This window comes from Dendrobates tinctorius, unplaced genomic scaffold, assembly GCF_039654945.1.
Source record: "Dendrobates tinctorius isolate UK_male_01 unplaced genomic scaffold, ASM3965494v1 ptg000086l, whole genome shotgun sequence".
NCBI classification, from domain to species: domain Eukaryota; kingdom Metazoa; phylum Chordata; class Amphibia; order Anura; family Dendrobatidae; genus Dendrobates; species Dendrobates tinctorius.
In genome coordinates this window covers 30,611,604-30,629,538 of record NW_027361754.1, presented here as the reverse complement: position 1 = coordinate 30,629,538, position 17,935 = coordinate 30,611,604, and the positions used below count along the sequence as shown (strand labels likewise).

The 17,935-nt window shown below is 42.7% G+C and overlaps 1 protein-coding gene across 1 annotated transcript in view; it reads right to left on the bottom strand.

Moving 5' to 3' along the window:
* Positions 1-497: 497 nt before the first annotated feature.
* Positions 498-17,935, bottom strand: part of HYOU1 (hypoxia up-regulated 1) — a 42,080-nt gene continuing 24,642 nt past the window's right edge. Inside the window, exons 7-25 of the mRNA XM_073585276.1 lie at positions 15,796-15,977; positions 14,585-14,700; positions 11,850-12,036; positions 11,385-11,519; positions 11,204-11,286; positions 9,487-9,619; positions 8,823-9,007; positions 8,569-8,707; positions 7,974-8,034; positions 7,691-7,773; positions 7,340-7,480; positions 6,704-6,882; positions 6,374-6,461; positions 5,419-5,541; positions 3,928-4,061; positions 3,670-3,754; positions 3,170-3,413; positions 2,915-2,992; positions 498-1,400 (exon numbers count right to left, since the gene is read on the bottom strand). Of these exons, the coding sequence (XP_073441377.1) occupies positions 1,351-1,400; positions 2,915-2,992; positions 3,170-3,413; positions 3,670-3,754; positions 3,928-4,061; positions 5,419-5,541; positions 6,374-6,461; positions 6,704-6,882; positions 7,340-7,480; positions 7,691-7,773; positions 7,974-8,034; positions 8,569-8,707; positions 8,823-9,007; positions 9,487-9,619; positions 11,204-11,286; positions 11,385-11,519; positions 11,850-12,036; positions 14,585-14,700; positions 15,796-15,977 (2,426 nt within the window). The 3' untranslated portion in view covers positions 498-1,350. The remainder of the gene's footprint in view (positions 1,401-2,914; positions 2,993-3,169; positions 3,414-3,669; positions 3,755-3,927; positions 4,062-5,418; positions 5,542-6,373; positions 6,462-6,703; positions 6,883-7,339; positions 7,481-7,690; positions 7,774-7,973; positions 8,035-8,568; positions 8,708-8,822; positions 9,008-9,486; positions 9,620-11,203; positions 11,287-11,384; positions 11,520-11,849; positions 12,037-14,584; positions 14,701-15,795; positions 15,978-17,935) is intronic.

The window sequence follows — 17,935 nt, the reverse complement described above, 5'->3', positions numbered from 1 at the left end:
ATAACAGTAAGCTCTATGCTTAATCTCATGCATAGGTAGGTGACATGTTTATTATTACTACTACACAACCCATTTTAATGGAAATCCTTAGGTGAAGCTAAAGGGGTCCAGGAACTAGTGCCAGTGGGTCTATTCACACTGCGTTTGCAAGAGATATAACATATACCTTCAATGGATGTTACAGTTAAAGCATACCAGATATTCAGAGCGCAAAAGTTTCCAAGGGTAAAAAGTAAACTGCATAATTTATTGATATTTCTTTTTCTCCTCCCATACAGTAGTTGACCAGAGATGGTGGAGTCAATGTGCAGGATCCTGGTCCAGCAGTCAGTGACTACTGGACCGGACCCCCCCTGCTCTTTTAATTACATGGCTTGGTGTATATCGTGTGTGCATTATGCCAAGCCACTTAGTAAAAAAAAAAAAATAAAAAAAATAAAAAAGATAGGTAGGAGACAGTTCCTGCTGCCACAGGAATGATGAACTGACCACTGCACCAGGGTCCTGCAAATTTATTTTGTCATCTCTATAGCCGATGAAATTATTTATCAGCCTCAAAGACACCGAAAGAACATGGGACCCTATGGAAACATTTGTCAAGTGCACAGAGAAATACGAATATGTGCAGAGAAAAGTGACCAGGACTCACGGGCTCTATGGATGTGATCCAAAGTGCCTGGGTTTTTTTTTTTCTTTTTGCCAAGTTTTCCCTTTTCAACTTCCTAATAAGTCACCCAAAGAACATGGACAAACAGACCATGCACTAGTCCCCCCCCCTCTTCCTCCATCCCATCCTTGCAAGTGGACTTTTAGGAAAGTTTAATACTATAAAGCAGCTGAAGGAGAGAGGAGACACTAACCTAAAAGTTATTGCAGGTAGCAAATATTTCTCATCACCGTTAACCATCTGGAGGGAGAATTTTAGGACACAGACACGTTCTTTAGAATCGAAGGCATTTCTTTTTGGTGTAATCTCGTTAGTTATTAGCCGGTCTCAGTTGTAGACTATGTTTCACGGCCGTTGCTTAAAACGAGGAGAAGTTAGTTGAAAAATCTTGAAGCACAAAGCATTGTGACTAATTTTTTTTTCAGCAAACATTCTGCGTCTTCCTGTGTACACCCAGAGTTAAATAAAACACAAAACACACAAAAGGTAACAAAAACTTTCTAACATTGCTCGGACAGGACAGAAATATACATCTGAAGAACAGTTGTCTTTTTTTGTTTTGAAAAGAAAAAAAAAAAGTAACCAAAAATAAAGTTCAGTTTGTCTGAATCCATTCAGGGTCCATTACAAAAAAGTAATGTCAATAAATATGAGTGCCAACGTAGATTGAGGATGTCACAGGGTTATAACTCGGTCTTCTCGTTCTCTTCTGGAGATTTCGGCGTTGTCGATTCTGGTACAAGAAAGAACCAAAGAAAATGGAGAGAGAATCAATAATTAGAACGGAATGGCCACAGGTGACTGGAACAATATCACATATAATAGACGGCAATGCAGTTTTCACGAGTCCTTAGGGTCCATTTGCTGCGTTTTACAGAACCAGCTTTGTGCATGAGAAATTTTGGACGGTGCAGAGAATATTCACAGCATATATTGAGCAGTGCTGTGGATAAGACATCAGCAGCATGTCAGCACAGACATTAATATAGAGTCACTCCTCTGCAGACATAATGGCTCCCGCTCTTCTGGGAAGAACTCCTATAAGATTTTGGAGGAGTCTTTGGGAATTTTTTGCCCCTTTAGTCAGAAGACCATTTGTGGGGTCAGACCCTGATGTTGGGGGGAGGCCGGGCTCACAATCTCTATTATAGGTGTTGGACGGGGCTGAGGTCCGGGATCTGGGCGACCGCACATGTTCTCCCCCCCCTCAATGTCTGTATGGACCTTGTGCACTGGGCTCAGTGATCGGGACCAGAAGACTGTTCCCACAAAGCCAGACGCTAAAACTGTCTACAATGTCTTGTGCTGAAGTTTAAGATTTCCTTTCACCGGTACTAAATGGCCGCCCCCTAATAACAGCCCATAGCATTATCCTCCTCCACCATCTGTACAATGGGCACAATGCAGTCAGGGGGTAACATCCTCCTGGAATCACCAAACCCAGACTTCTCCATAAGACGCAGATAGAGAAGTGTGATCCGTCACTGCACAGAACACATCTCCTTCAGAGTTCAGTTGTGGCGGCTTTAAACCACTACATCCGACACTCGGCACTGTGCTTGGTGATGTACGGCTGCATGCAGATGCTCGGCCATGAAGCTCCCGGCAAGGGCGCAATGTTTATGCTGATGTTATACTAGAGGAGGTCTGGATTCTGCAGTTATAGGGTCAGCCAATTGTTGGTGACTTTTCGGTCCTCTGCTCCTCAGCACTCAGCCCCCTGCTCTGCAAGGTTACAGTGTCTCCATTTTTCAATAGTATCACTCACAGGTGATGGAGAAGAAATGTCATGAATGGACTTGTTACACCAGTGGCTTCCATTAGAGCATGGTTCCCCAACTCCAGTCCTCAAGGCCCACCAACAGATCATGTTTTCAGGATTTCCTTTATATTGCACAGTTGAAGCAATTATCACCTGAGCAATACTAAGGAAATCCTGAAAACATGATCTGTTGGTGGGCTTTGAGGACTGGAGTTGGGGAACCCTGCATTAGAGGACCGCACTGGTATCAGATTCGGTCTCACAGAGCTCACCATCTTTCCCAAATGTCCCACGTTTTTTAGACTTGTGCTATACCATAAAACAATCTGTATAAGCCCCTGAAGCAACATCTGTTCCTTATGGAAGAGTCGAGAGTTGCATTATTCCTGCTCAATACACTGCACATTCATTGATACATAACTTACATACTCACAATCGTACAATGTGACCAGAGCATTAAAATTCTTGTGCATGCCCCGGATTACCTGCTTCAGAACCGGATATTTCTAAGATCTTCTCTTCCACTGGAGGTTCCGGTGCAGGCTCAGGCTCACTTGGTGGCTCTGTGTAAAAGAAATAAAATATAAATCTATATATTCACTAGAAGTCAGAGGTAGTTAATGAGATCCACTATATCAACCATGGCACCAATATGAATAAAGCATAAGGGTGAAAAGAAAAAAAAAAAGTCCTAACAGAGGGCAAAAAAAAAAAAAAAACAAGTTTTAATAGTCACTAACCTTCCGTGCCCTCTTTTATAGTTTTCTCAACAGTGTCCGTTGTATTCTTTTCGCCATTGTTGTCCGATTTCGTGGTGTTACTCTTAGGCTTGGGCTTAGGCTTGGAAAACTTTGCTTTGTTTAGCAGGTACTGAATTTCTCTGTCCAATGCTGCTAGTTTTTGCTCAATGTCTTTAGACAACAAGACTGGTTTTTCGGTGGCTGGTAATTTGGCTTGCTCTGCCAGAGTTTCATTTTTCCATATCTATGTAGAAAGTAGAAAAAGTTAATAAATTCAATACAAAACTACTATCAACCATCCACCTTCTGCTCTGCATTTCAGAGCCCCATTTGCAGCAGCGGGACCCCCCGGCAATCAGAACGTTACCACCGACAGATTGTAAGACAGGTGGGGAGCAACAGAGTTGTGCTACTAGAATGGCAGTGAGAAGTTATGTTATTTTGTCATGTCATTTATAATAAAACTTTCACTGATCCCCTGAAAATCCATCTTCTCTTACCCAGGTGTCATTAATAAGCTTTTCCAGTGTATTTAGCTCAACATCTGTGAATATGGGGTCTTCATCAATGAGCATTCTAGCGCTCCTAAAAGAGAAAAGGGGAAAAAAAAAAAAATTTGATAAGAAATGAGAAGAGATCTGAAACCGTGGGCATCGGCACTGACAAGTGCCCTTTTCAGCAGTATGAAACCCCTGCTAAATTATAGTGAGGGCTCTCCGTACCCACTGGTAAAATCTACTTCTACACAGTTCACATACTTCAGAAAAATAGAAGAATGATTGAGCAAACTATCCAGAGTTGTAAGTTTGTCCGGCCACTTTCTCCGCTCTTCAACCTTGAAAAATAATGACTTGCACGCCTTCTTCAGGTCGCTTAGCTTATCCTTCAGCTCCTGCAATAAATATGACTGATAATTATTTTCAATTATCATAAGAAAATTCCACCTTAATCTGAACCTGTCATATCGGGTGCATGGACAGCACGAACCAGCAACAGGAGGTCCTCATCAGAATCAGAAAAAACTGCAACACTTCAAGTTTTAAAAAAAGAGTTGGGCACAGGGAAAAAAAAAAGGTTTGAGTGGCTTTGGAGCGACTTGTACCTGCCCGCTTCAACTTGATGGATGTAATGCCCAAATTCCCTTGTAATATGATTAACTACATTCAAACCATGAATGCTTTACGTTCTATAAGAAGTGCACAATACATTACTGTACCAGGTCTTAAAAAGAGACAGTTATGCAAGATTTTATTTTTAATTAAATGCATCTTTTGGTTAAAAAGCATTTTTTTGCAGAAGGGTTTTTCTTAAAAATTTGGCTTCTACAGTATAACAGTAAATAGACAGGAGAATGATATACCAGTGACTCTAGTGAGCTCTTCTGATGGTCTGCAACTTTTATATCCAATGTGATTTATTGACCATTTAAAAGTTAACTTAAGTTGTCCTAAATAAGTTTAGAGATGCAAAGCGATCCTGCCACTAACTGGGAAATGTCACTTTTCACTCATTCTGCTATACTAGCTTGGCCCGTGCAAAATTTTTGCACATTGGTCGTCGGGGGCGCAGGCAATTTCAGAAAAAGCAAGCTGGTCAAATGTAAATGTATTTCATGAGCTGATGAACACAGACAGGTATTTATATATGTAGATTGGTAATACAATAAATTGTTTTGATAAGTAGAGGCCAAAAAAAATTTCTGGATGAGGTGCCACCTGCAGGTCATTGTGTCTTTCTGCAGGTTTATGAAAATGAATGTTTAAACTGCACTAAATGATAAAATCGTGGATGTGTGGTTTGTTTGGCTGTTTTCTTGCTGAAGGGAGCAAGTTTACCTTTCAAATGGTGTATCGTGTGTGTGTGGAGCAGCTTTGTGGTAGTGTGCTTTGGGGTACTGTGGTGCCACCTGCAGGTCATTGTATTTTGTGATCAAATCGTGGATGTGTGGTTTGTTTGGCTATTTTCTTGCTGAAGGGGGCAAGTTTACCTTTCAAACGGTGTATAATTTGTGTGTGGGTGCAGTATGAATGGGGATACAAAGGAATCACCGAAAAACAGTGTTTAGAAATAATAGAATAGATACCGTTATGCATAGAGGCTGTAGAAGAGAAATGGTCGAGCATTTCTTTATGAAATCCTTGCAAAAAAAAGTGCATTCATTTAAATAAAAAAACAATAGCGTCCATATCAAATGATTAGAATAAGATATAACCAGAATATACCTTTCCATCCCATTTTTAACCCAGTACCTTAGTAGTTGCTGTGTATCCCTCTTCTTCCAGCCAGGTTGAGGCTTGGCTAAGCTTACTGGAGATCTCCTCCCTCTGATCTTTTGTAGACACTTTACGGAACTCATTTTGCTCTAGTTTATCCTAAAGGCAATAAGAGGACACATTATTGTAAGATCATGAATTAACATATACAGCTCTGGCAAAAATTAAGAGACCATTTCCAAATGTTCAGTTAGTCCGATTCTTCTCTTTATAGGTATATTTTTGAGTAAAATGTAAATTGTTCTTTTAGTCCATAAACTTCTGACATGTCTCTGAATTTCCAGGCAATAAATTTTGTTTTTTTATTTCTGAAAAGGAGAAATGGTCAAAATTGAAAAAAAACAAACAAACAGTGCTTTCAGACCTCAAATAATGCTAAGAAAACAAATTCATAATCATTTAGAAACAACAATACTAATGTTGTAACTAAGGAGCGTTCAGAAATCAATATTTTGTGGAATAACCATGATTTTTAATCACAGCTTTAATGCTTGCCACCAGTCTTTCACACTGCTTCTGGCGCAAGAATGTAAGCAGTTCTTCTTTGTTTGATGGCTTGTGACTATCCATCATCCTCTTGATTACATTCCAGAGGTTTTCAATGGGGTTCAGGTCTGAAGAATGGGCTGTCCATGACAGGGTTTTAATGTGGTGGTCTCTTAATTTTTAGCCAGAGCTGTATACATATTGTAAGCACTGAACTAGGCTGAAGAGCGCAGCTCCAATCAATGTGTCGTAGATGCTGCCAGGTGGTGTAGATCAGCTCCCAGTACCTGAGAATTGCCACCAAGCATTGAACGCTATGACGGAGATAAGACACAGCTGATCACTTGGGATTCCTCCAATCTGACATTGATGACCTATTCTAAGGATAGGTCTTCAATAATATACAGAAAAACAACCCACTCGCACGTAAATAAAGGTTTCATACCTGCGTCTCAAAAATAAAAGCTTCTAAAGTATTTGCAGCTTTTTCTCGTTCTTGTTTCGCAAAGTCTCGCTCAGTGAGCTCCTGCAACCTAGAAGCAAAAGGACAGGTTATTCTTCATAGTCACATTTCAGAGGACTTTACATTCAGAATTTTACTCTAAGAGGAAAGGGAGTAAAGACTTCTTTCCAATTTACAAACTTAGGAACAAATCATGGAAACATTTAAAGGGGTATTCTGTTCTCCGTAAACGATCACATGTCCATTCTAAGGTACAGAGATAACAGTTACCCTGCACTTCACAGTCTTCGGATCTTTTCTTAATATACTCACTTTTTAACAGATTTCTTCACATCTTCTTCATTAAGATCTGGTATATCATTAATGGTCTGATCGGCTCCGATCTCATCGACAAGCTTCTGCTTCTTAGGAGCAGCGGGTTTTTTTGCCTGTTCTTCCGGTGGCTTTGCAGATTCTGCTTCTTTTGCAGTTTCGTCTGTTTCCTTAGTGTCCTACCAGAGTCAATAAACCATAGAATTTTAGTAATAATCCAGCAGTTGATCATAAAAAGTGTAAAGGGGATGTACAGGACTTTGGAAACTAATAGCCTATTCTTTTGATGAGATTTGTGAGGGTTCAAAAAGCAACACCTCCACCAGGAAGTCGTCAATTGGTCCTGCGGCCATTTAAGTTACAGAGTGTACAATGCCAGGGCACAACAGCACCTTGTAGTGGCCATTCTCTGGTACTACAACTCCGCTCCTGTTGAAGTGATTGGGAGCTGAGCACCCACTGAGCGCTGTGATCTTCAAGCTCCTAACATCCGTCCAGCATAGGACCTGCAAACCATTATCAATGAGGGTGCCTGGTTTTGGACTCCCACCAATGTGATGTTGATTACCTAACCAATAGATATGCTTTCAATAGCAAACTCATGGATGAACAATTTAACTGCATTTTGTGGGTTACCTTGTTGTCTTTTTCATCTTCTTTTTTCTCTTCTGCTTTTCGGTCCTCTGCTTTATCGTCTGAATCCTTTTGGTCACTCGCTTGGGTTGCAGACTCTTGATCTTCTTCTTTAGTGGCTTCAGTTGGCACCTCCTCTTCTTCCTGTAAAGTATAAATAAAATAAGAAAAATGAAAACATGATTACTATGGTTAGAGGTCAAACTTCATAAAAGTTTAGTGGAGATTCAGAGTTCAACCACATTCAAGGGAACGGTGTAAGGAACCAGTCCAGAAATGCAGATCTAAGCTTGTCGTTTTGTTAGATGCCAAATATATAGATCTGCAGGTGATGTTTGGGCGATAAAGTCTTACCTGGACGCTGTCTGTGGCATTCTCCTTACTTTCCGTAGTGGAACTTCCTCCTCCGAATAAACTGGATATAGTATTTCCCAGTTCTGTAGAGGACAAAGTAAAAGATTCACAGCACATGAAAATATAAATGTATAAGACTATATTTAAAAAAAAAAAAAAAAACCCTGACATTCTGCAGCCAGAATTAATTTTCCTCTACCTTGACCACCTTTATTCTCCATCAAACTTTGGCTTATTAAATTGAGAAATACCATCTGGTTCATGCAGGTAAAGTGTCACTTACTCGTCAACGTAGATTCCTGCTCCGGCTTCTCTTCTACCAGCGTCTCAAACACAGCTTCCACCTAAACGGATTGGAAAAACAATTCTAAGTTAATTTTGTCCAGTTTGCTTTAATGTTAGCACTGAAATCCCACTATGACTTTTCCACAGAGAATCAAACCCACTGTAATTCTGCTTCTCTTACAGGCGGATTTTGCTGGGGACTTCACCGGATGGATTGCAAAGGGTGAAATCCATAATGAAAAGACTGTAGGGAAAAATTCCCACTACGAGAAGGAGACCTAGTAGCTCATCTGCTCGGCTTGCTGCTCTGCATTTCACTACAGATTTTCCAAACACATCCACTACGTGTGCATGAAGAAACACCTGAATCTAAAAGGTTTTCTTTGACACCTTAAAATGTGAAACGCACCAATGGCATTTTACTGACTATCTGCTAGCAGGTAGCATGCACCCATCCAGAATAAAAGAGGTGCATGATACCTTTGCACAAAAGCACAGAGACACTTGTCGCGAAGAGACGTCATCAGCACAGCACTGGAAAAACCCATTAAAAAGAAAAGGATTGTGAATGTGCGAGTTTTGTTAACCCTTACCTTGTCCAGGCTGAGTATTCCACTTTCGTCCATATTGAAGTGTGCCTTGATCCCTTTTGATTCGTAGTCCGCCTTCTTCTGAAAACTCTCCCCAACTCCACTGAGTTTAACAGTAGTGAGGTTCAATGATCCAAAAATTCTGCAATAAGAAAAATAAAAAAAAAGTTGGACGTTTATCACGGCTGACATTTCCATAGCGCTATTGCTAATGCAAGTAACGAATAGATTTTTTTTTTTTTTATCTATGGTCTTACTTAAGATCCTCTGCGTCAAGGAAGCTCAGGTCTCCGTAATTAATGTTAAATTCAAAGTCGTCTGTGTATCGATTAAAGGTGATCACTTTGCGCTGCGGGTAGGGTGCCAGCCTCTGGAAGAGAATCCTTTTATTGTGCTTCAAGCTTTTAACGTTTTCTTCCTCCACTTCTCGCGTAAACTCCACCTGATGGATACAAGACATCACTTAAAAGGGGTTGTCTCATTATAAATGGGTTAAAAAATAAAACAAGGAACTTTGCAATTTGCCTTTTATTAAAAATCCTCTCTGTTCAAGAATGGAGGAATTTTTAATTCTATAGTTAACCGCCCATTGCCTAGGTTACCAGCCACTGCTGCCAACAGAGGTGGCCAGATTCCTATGCAAGGAGTGCAGCAGTTTCAAGATCTGTGCTATGAAGCTTGCCAGCGCTGCTTTGTAGCTAGCTGCGTCGCTGACCCTAGACAACTACTCTGAAGCTGCTTCTGCCTGCAGCATCAGAAAGCGCACTGTTCGGGTGAGCTAACTGTCAATCAGGAGCGCACTGTCACCAGCAAGCCGTAAGCCAGGAGATCGGAGCGGTGAACTCCTGAAGACTCAGCAAAAATAAGCTTTTGAAAGAAAGATGTTTTCTCACACTGTAATCCATAAAACTTAAGTCTTACTTGTATTGGAAAAACAGCGGCATCTCGGACTACAAATGGCTTCACTTTAAAGGCTTTACTTAGAGCGGCAGCCTGATAAACGGCTCCCATTGCAGCAGCTTCATCCGCATTTATGTTCTTCCCAAGATCTTCCCTGTGACAAAATTGTGAATTACATTGACAATTACCTCACACATTTTAAGCATTATCCCCAGTGGCCAATTTTTTTTTTTTTTAAATTTTGATATTCCACTTCCTCCTACTTAGGCTAGTTTCACACTTGCTTTTTTTTGCAGCGCGTTTTTCCCGCAAAAAAACGCATTGAAAAAACGCTTACATAAGCATACAACTGCTGCGTTTTTTTCAAGCATTTTTATGAGCATGCATGAAAAAAACGCAGCGTTTTTATGCGTTTGTATGCGTTTTTAGCGCGTTTTTACCGCGTTTGCGTTTTTTTCCAACATTTTTAGGTGGCCCCTCACACTACCCAAACCATGACTTTACTAACCCTAACCCTGACCCTAACCCTAACCCTGACCCTAACCCTAACCCTTAACCACATCATACTTAACCCTAACCCAAACCCTAAACCCTAACTAACCCTAACCCTAACCCTGACCCTAACCCTGACCCTAACCCTGACCCTAACCCTGACCCTAACCCTGACCCTAACCCTGACACTAACCCTGACCCTAACCCTTAACAAAACCATACTTAACCCTGACCCTGACCCTAACCCTAACCCTAATCCTGACCCTAACCCTAACCCTAACCCTTAACAAAACCATACTTAACCCTAATCCTGACCCTAATCCTGACCCTAATCCTTAACAAAACCATACTTAACCCTAACCCTGACCCTAACCCTGACCCTAACCCTAACCCTTAACAAAACCATACTTAACCCTAATCCTGACCCTAACCCTGACCCTAATCCTTAACAAAACCATACTTAACCCTAACCCTGACCCTAACCCTAACCCTGACCCTAACCCTAACCCTGACCCTAACCCTGACCCTAACCCTTAACAAAACCATACTTAACCCTAATCCTGACCCTAACCCTGACCCTAACCCTTAACCAAACCATACTAAACCCTAACCCTGACCCAAAACCCAACCCTAACCCTGACCCTGACCCTAACCCTAAACCCCCTTAACTAACCCTAACTCTAACTCAAACCCCTAAATTCCATGGTTAAAAAAAAAAAACGCATATGCAAAAAAACGCTTACATGAGCATGCCAGTGCGCACATATGCGCATCCATAGGCTATAATGGCCATTTTTAGCGCAAAACGTGCGCATATGTGCGCATGCGCTTTTTTGCAGGGCCAAAAAATGCAACATGATGCGTCTGGAAAATCCAATCGCACACCCCAAAAAAACGCAGCGCATGAAAATCGCATACATGCGCTTACAAGCGCGCAGGTATGCGCACCCATGTTAAAGATAGGGGAAAAAACGCATGCGCAGGTTAGCGTTTTTTTCCAGCGCTAAAAAACGCAAATGTGAAACCAGCCTAAGAGCCATAACTTTTTTTTTTTCCATTGACATCGCTGCATGAGAGATTATTTTTTGTAGAATGAGTTGCAGTTTTGAATGAGGTCATCACCTAGTGTTTCTGAATCCCCCATCCCCCATACCCAGTCACCAGCTGGTGGCCTTCATTGCATAAAAGGGAGAGTCAACAACTTGGAGGTCATCAGAATAGCAGAACTTTGCTGCGACATACTCACTTGCCCACGGCTTTAAGAAGCAGCTCTTGAACTTTAGGAATACGAGTGCTACCTCCCACTATGATGACCTGATCAATTTCATCCTATCAAGACAAATACCACACTTAAAAACGCTGGGAAAAATTATATATATACATACACATACAAAATTACCAATTTTAAATACATGTGTCATTCTCACCATGTTCATCTCAGCACTACTCAGAGCTTTCTGCACAGGCGAAGAAACCCTTTCGAAGAGATCTGCACACAGCTCCTCTAATTCTTGACGCATTACTTTGGCTTTAAAGTCAATATCATCCATAAGACCCTCGATCTGCGCACCAAGAAAACATTAGATATATGATTAGCGATAGCGCAAATGAATTCCCAGGACCTAGACTCTCAGCCATGACCGCTGGATGGTAGCCCTGTAAGTCGCTTCCTGCTTGACAGTCTCTGCAGCTCTTCTTTTGAGTAGCCGGCCTGGCATGAAGTCACGCCAGGATAGTTAATCAAAAGAAGACAAAGAAGTGGTTCTCGGCGCTCTTAAACAAAAACCTTAGATTTCTGGCAAGGCCGCTGGACCAGGGTTTGGGTTCACTGTCTCTAGTGAATGTAATATATGGTTACATTTTGCAGTTTTCCAAATTTTACAGTACGGTACCTGTGCCATGTGATCATTGTTGGCACTCAGGATGGTCTTCACGCGATTCGCCTCTTTTAGGAGCTTAGCCATCGCCCGGGGATTCTCTCGAACATCCTTCCTGGATTTCTTTTGGTCATTGAATAGCTTGGCTAAGTGATCTCGAAGCCTCACGTCTATCTCAAAGCCACCAAGAGTTCGGTCAAACCTGTATGCAATTTTGGTAAGAAAAACCTACTTTGTTGAAAGTGAAAAGCAAATATGCAAGTGCCTAGTAGTTTAGAGAAATGCTATACTAAATGATATCCCCAACAAGGTAGAGAATACATTAAAGGGGTATTCAAATCTGCACAAATCAGCATGTAGCTGCATGAGAACTCAATTTCTACATCTCAGCAAGTCCCACCCTTTGGGACCCCCATCAATAGTCAGAATATGGGGTAACTTGTGTTCCCCATTCTCCCTCTAGACACAAGACAACAGCCAGTAATAGTTAACTAGAACGACTCTATTCGACTCCTGGCTGTGCCTTGGCACAAGTCCCCTATCCTTCCGATCAGTGGGGGAACCAATAGTCCAATATGCAGTTCACAGGTGATAACTTGCTTGGGACGGATTGCCACACACAGACCGGATAAAGCGATGGACTATAATTGATAAAAATCAGCTGAACCAGCTAATTTCACAGAGATAGGTGGACAGTCCAACATGTATGGGGGCCTTCTGACTTGATCCAGCAAATTGGATTTACGATGGTCGATCCCTTCGTTCTCAGGGAGATAAGCCCACTGTCAGGAATATTATGTAATTTCTTAGTGTTTTAGTCACATACACAGAGCTCTGCTACATCTCCTTTGGTTTTGAATGACACGCTGCCCTTCCCCCCCTATTGGTTTGTAAAGGACACTGAGCTCACAAACATTCCTCTTCACAAAGCTATGTTTTTGAGAGCTACATCATTAGAGCTATTCGCCACAGCGTTTTTGGATCTCCTCGCTCACTAGGAACTGAGAAACTGGTATCTGCTGCCCCGTAATTTCTAGAGATATAATGTTTAGTGTTAAATGGAAGGAAAACTCATAGGCAAACCTATGATATCTCTGTCCGAGGTCCTCAACCAGAGATATGGCACTCATAAGCTTTTTAGTAACTTTCAACAGGGGAATGCTTTCCATAGCTCCGCCCACCCAGTGATGTCACCCAACAGTATAAGGCTATGAATCCTTATTGGGAGTGTGTTTTTCTGCCCGGGGAACCAGCTAGGGGAGGCTGTGCATTTTGACCTGATGATTTGGGAATGATCCCCTCCCCCAATCCACATGGCGTGCCACTGACTGAAATACCGTATGCAAGTTCATCTTTAATCAATGTTTATTTTGTAATGGCCTGTATATATTGTATCTGTCTCTCTTTGTAACATCTTTTGTACTTTTGTGAACACTGCCTATTCTTTTTGGAGTAAAATCTATAAAACTTTACTAGCTTTGTTCTCCTTGCTCTAAACGTACCCCCAACGTCCTCTGTGCTAAAACTACGTTACTGGTGGGTTGGTTCCTGACCCGATATTGATTTTAATATCAGAACTAGGAGCTGGTGGCTGCAAAGTGTGTTCTGGGGTATTTGGTAGATTTTGGCAGGGACGGAATTTAGGTTTAACATGAGTATTTCCTGCCTGGGACTGGGAATATACATACTGCCCTCCCTGCAGAGAGCCAGTACACAGCAAGGCAGCCCTTCTGCTGACTACTTATCCTAGGTGTAGTTCCCTGACTGACCTGAGGGTAAGGGGGCACCAGAGAGCTGCAAGTTCCAAACCAGAACTGGAAAGTGGGATATAATAAATCCCCTGAAGAACTGGAGGCAACCAAACACCCCCGGATCATGACACCCACCTCCAAAGCAGTTTGGCAGCAAATGTCAGAGAACCTAAGAGTGCTTGGCCAGCTAAGCATTCTTCTGCATGGAGTCAGGAGAGGTAGCCATTCAGCCGATGGCTGCCTAATGCGTATGGGGGCCTGTAGATCTATATGAGTCAAACCAATAGAGTCTCAAAAAAAAAAAAAAAAAAAGAAAAAGAAAAAAAAGGGACTTATGTCCAATGTTCTTCCCTGCTAAGATAATGGTATCCTACATCCTCTATGGCACTGAAGACATGGAGGACTTCAGTGCCAAGAGGAGTTGAGTGGAGGTGCTCCAGCCAATTCTTCCAGTCTGTAGTGTGCGGGCAGAAGGGAACAAAATTCCCCATTCTGGAAAACAATTGGGGTCCTAATGAGTAGACCCTCACCAGTCCAACAGTTATCACCTATCCATTCAATAGGTGACTACATGCTTAAAAAACTTCTTTAACGCCCATTTCAAACATGGTGACTCTGGTCAGCGCAGGGACCAGTCACTGGTCTAAGGTACAGATGTAGCGCTGCGCTCGGTTTCCTCCATGACTTAGAATGGAGCGGCAGGATACATGGGAGACCTGCCACTGTATGCAACTCATCCTGGCGATGGTCCTGCAGCCAGCTCTTTTGTAAATCCCAGCTGGCATACATATAACCAATAAAAGAAAAACAACTTGCACACTTTCAATAAATTCTGAGCATTGTACAACTCCTTAGCCGTGCCCTTTTTTCAAGATCTTTCCAAAACTTTAAGGTATAAAAAAAACGTCTAAGAGAAGAATTTGGAATATGACATGTACCAATTTATTTTGTCAGTCATGTTTCCCACACAATTTCTTTAAAGGACAACTCATTTCTTACCCAACACCACGGATTTGAAGCTGTGGCTGAATGCCAGACTCCTTAGTCTTTGTAGTTTGATAAGTGACAATAGTGCATGCTGTGCTCCTTGATCCCATATCATAAAACATAATGCTCTGGAACACAAGGCGGACATACAATTAAAGGGAGTTCAGACTGTATAACAGTAAGACCATCACATTTATATCTAATCCACCAACACATTCAATGACATTCCCATATGAAACCATCATGTTATAGGGCAGGAGGAGCTGACTCTTAGCTGCCATCATGTTATAGGGCAGGAGGAGCTGACTCTTAGCTGCCATCATGTTATAGGGCAGGAGGAGCTGACTCTTAGCTGCCATCATGTTATAGGGCAGGAGGAGCTGACTCTTAGCTGCCATCATGTTATAGGGCAGGAGGAGCTGACTCTTAGCTGCCATCATGTTATAGGGCAGGAGGAGCTGACTCTTAGCTGCCATCATGTTATAGGGCAGGAGGAGCTGACTCTTAGCTGCCATCATGTTATAGAGCAGGAGGAGCCGAGTGGCAGCTGCCATCATGTTATAGGGCAGGAGGAGCCAAGTGGCGGCTGCCATCAGGTTATAGGGCAGGAGCAGAGTAGCAGCTGCCATCATTAGGTTAGAAAGAAGGAGCCAACTTACGGAAGAAGGTTATACAGCCGAAACATGCGTCAGGTCTTTGGCGTGCCTCACGTCCCTAAACAGGTATTTATCTACCCTCCATCCCATAGTTTCTTGGTTAGAATATCACTTTTGATATTTAGTTTTTGCTCATTCCTGGAGAATGTATTCTCTATAGAAGTGCATATGGGGTTGTCTTCAGTCTTAACAAATAGTGCGTTAGTGACCTTTTTCATAAGTAATTTTATTATGCTTAGACTACCTTCAAACCTGAAAGCATGATGTATGGGATTGTGGCGCCTCCTTGTGGTTTCTCACTTTTTAATGTCCTTGTTTTTTATCCTCTTTGTATTGTTAAACATTAATAGAATGTCACATTTTTTTGTAGTTCTTTTGCACATTTTGGATCTCGTATACAATTTTTTCTATATATCATCAATTTATATTGTGTATTTTTTTGCTGCAGCACCTGAATGAGAATTGAGAAACTCTCACCCTCAATGTGGCTGCTGTAGGTTGCAGCAGATTTTCAGTGTGCAGTTTCCAGGGGAATGTACTTTGAAAGTATAAAATTTGCAAACAAACCTGTGCAGTGGAGTTAATATCTTTCCTTCGGAAAACCCCATAGTTTAGAGCCACTGCGGTGTTATCATTTATGAGCTGAAGCACCTTGAGGCCGGCTAGCTTGGCGGCCTGGAGCACGGCTCGGCGCTCTGCCTGGTTAAAGAAGGCAGGGACGGTAATCACTACGTCCTTAATGGGTTGCTCTAAAAATCAAAGAGACAAATGGTTAGCGCAATAGGTACCGGACCGAAAAATATTTTAAGTATGTGAATGAAAGAGTAGAAATAGAGTCGATAAATACAGAGTTCTAGAGCCAGTCACATGGCTGGCTTGCCAGAAGTACAGTACATAAGACTGGTGGGGACGCAAAGCTGGCAAGATTGTTTTTTTATGCTTATGAGGGGAACATTTTTATTTTTTTTGCATGAATTTTGGCTAAACAAAACAATATACAGTATATATATTGGTGCAACAATTTTAAAGAAACCCAACTGCAAAAACAAAAAAGGAGATTTTTGTGTACTCACCATAAAATCTCTTTCTCTTAGCCTCTAATTGGGGGACACAGAACCATGGGTGTTATGCTGCTGTCCACTAGGAGGCGACACTATGCATAATTTGAAAAAGATTAACTTTGGCTCCTCCTCTGCAGTATACACCCCTGGACGGCATCAGCCTTCTCCAGTTTTGTGCAAAAGCATTAGGAGGAACATAACAGAAATAACATAACCATGCCTGTAAGAAGGCTACTATGTACAAGCTCAAAGAATATGAGAACTCAACCGTAACAATGGCCCGTAAGGGTAACAGGGTGGGAGCTGTGTCCCCCAAATAGAGGCCAAGAGAAAGATTTTACGGTGAGTACACAAAAATCTCCTTTACTCTGTCGCCTCATTGGGGGACAAAGAACCATGGGACGGCCCAAAGCAGTCCCTGGGTGGGAAGCAATGGACGAATACTGTGCTAGCAGGTCCCTAAACTTGGGGCACTGCCGCCTGCAGAACCCGTCTACCCAGGCTCGCATCCGCTGAGGACTGGGTATGAACTCTGTAGTGTTTCGCAAACGTGAGTAGGCTAGTCCAAGTGGCCGCCTTACACACTTGTTGTGCCGAAGCCTGGTGCCGAATGGCCCAGGAGGCCCCTACTGTCCGCGTAGAGTGTGCCGTGATACCGGCCGGAAGAGGAGAATTGTTAAGTCGGTAAGCCTCTTGTATGGTGGACTTGATCCACCTGGCAAGGGTAGCTTTGGAAGCCGGCAGACCTTTGCAAACGCCTTCCGGAAGAAGGAAAAGGGAATCAGAATTCCAGAACGGCGCAGTGCCCTGGCGAGGTCAAGCGTATGCAGAGCCTTCTCCACTCTATGAACCGGAACCAGGCAAAGGGATGGCAGTGAAATTTCTTCATTGAGGTGGAAGGTGGACACAACCTTCAGAAGGAAGGATGGTACTGTACGGAGAACCACCTTGTCCTGGTGAAAAGCTAGGAAAGGCTGTCTGCAGGAGAGTGCTGATAATTCAGACACCCTGCGCAGCGAGGTGATTGCCGCCAGAAAAAACAACTTTCTGTGACAGGATGCGAAGTGGGACTTCTTTAAGGGGTTCGAAAGGTGGTGCCTGTAATGCTGTCAGGACCAGGTTGAGATCCCACGTTTCCAGTGGGCGTCTGGAGGGGGGAACCAAGAGGGAAACTCGCTGGAGAAAAGTCCTAACTTGCGGCTTGTTATCAATACGCCTTTGTAAAAGCACTGAAAGCGCTGACACCTGGCTCTTAAGCGAGCCTAGGGATAGCCTGGCGTCCAGGCCCGATTGAAGAAAACCCAGCACCTTCGGGAGGGAATAAGGGAGTGGGACCTGTCCACGGGATTTGCACCAGGTAAAGAAAGCTCTCCAGGTACGATAAATCTTGGCGGAGGCTGGCTTTCTTGCCCTGATCATGGTTGTGATGACGTCTGGTGAGAGCCCTGCTTGGGTTAGAACTCAGGTTTCAAGGGCCACGCCGTCAAATTGAGAGCCCCTGAGTTCAGATGGTAGAACGGACCTTGTGACAGTAGGTCGTGATGGTTGGGGAGACGCCAGGGGGCGTCTACTGTAAGTTGCACGATGTCGGCGTACCATGTACGTCTGGGCCAGTCCGGCGCGATCAGGATGGTTGGAACTCCCTC